The sequence below is a fragment of the Bison bison genome, unplaced genomic scaffold (genome assembly GCF_000754665.1).
Source record: "Bison bison bison isolate TAMUID 2011002044 unplaced genomic scaffold, Bison_UMD1.0 scf7180017864256, whole genome shotgun sequence".
NCBI classification, from domain to species: Eukaryota; Metazoa; Chordata; class Mammalia; order Artiodactyla; family Bovidae; genus Bison; species Bison bison.
The window spans coordinates 2080383-2080757 of NW_011494828.1; the positions used below are offsets into that span (position 1 = coordinate 2080383).

The 375-nt window shown below is 45.6% G+C and overlaps 1 protein-coding gene across 2 annotated transcripts in view; it reads right to left on the minus strand.

Moving 5' to 3' along the window:
- The window catches only part of PIK3R3 (phosphoinositide-3-kinase, regulatory subunit 3 (gamma)), a 109522-nt gene that overhangs the window by 107333 nt on the left and 1814 nt on the right, over positions 1–375 (minus strand). The window contains exon 1 of one of the 2 annotated variants that reach the window (XM_010847866.1): positions 6–366. The exons of the other annotated variant lie outside the window; for it this stretch is intronic. Within the exon in view, the coding sequence (XP_010846168.1) occupies positions 6–111 (106 nt within the window). The 5' untranslated portion in view covers positions 112–366. Of the gene's footprint in view, positions 1–5; positions 367–375 lie in introns of those variants that run through there. 2 annotated transcript variants of the gene reach the window in all.

A 375-nucleotide genomic window follows, 5' to 3' on the forward strand; every position in this document is an offset into this window, starting at 1 on the left:
AGTACCTGGAGGATCCATTTCAATATAAAATATCAGTTCTGTCGAATAGGGCATCATCACCTCCCTCCAGTCTGCGTCATCGCGGTCCATACTCCACACCGTATTGTACATCGCGCTGTCAGGGGCAGGTCGTCAGAAAATATATAGAAAGCATATATATTCTTTATCTGATATTTTAAAAATCTAAAAATATATATCTGTAAAAGTCCCACTGGAAAATGTACTTCGGGGTTTCCAACGGCCGGTACAAGTCCAGCCAACTAATAGGACGAGGACGGGGTCCTTCTACCCTCTCCTCCGGCATCAAACAAAATGCCCCCGGAATGTTCAATCTACGGGCTTTTCTCCTCGAAGGGATACAGAGAGGCTTGGGGG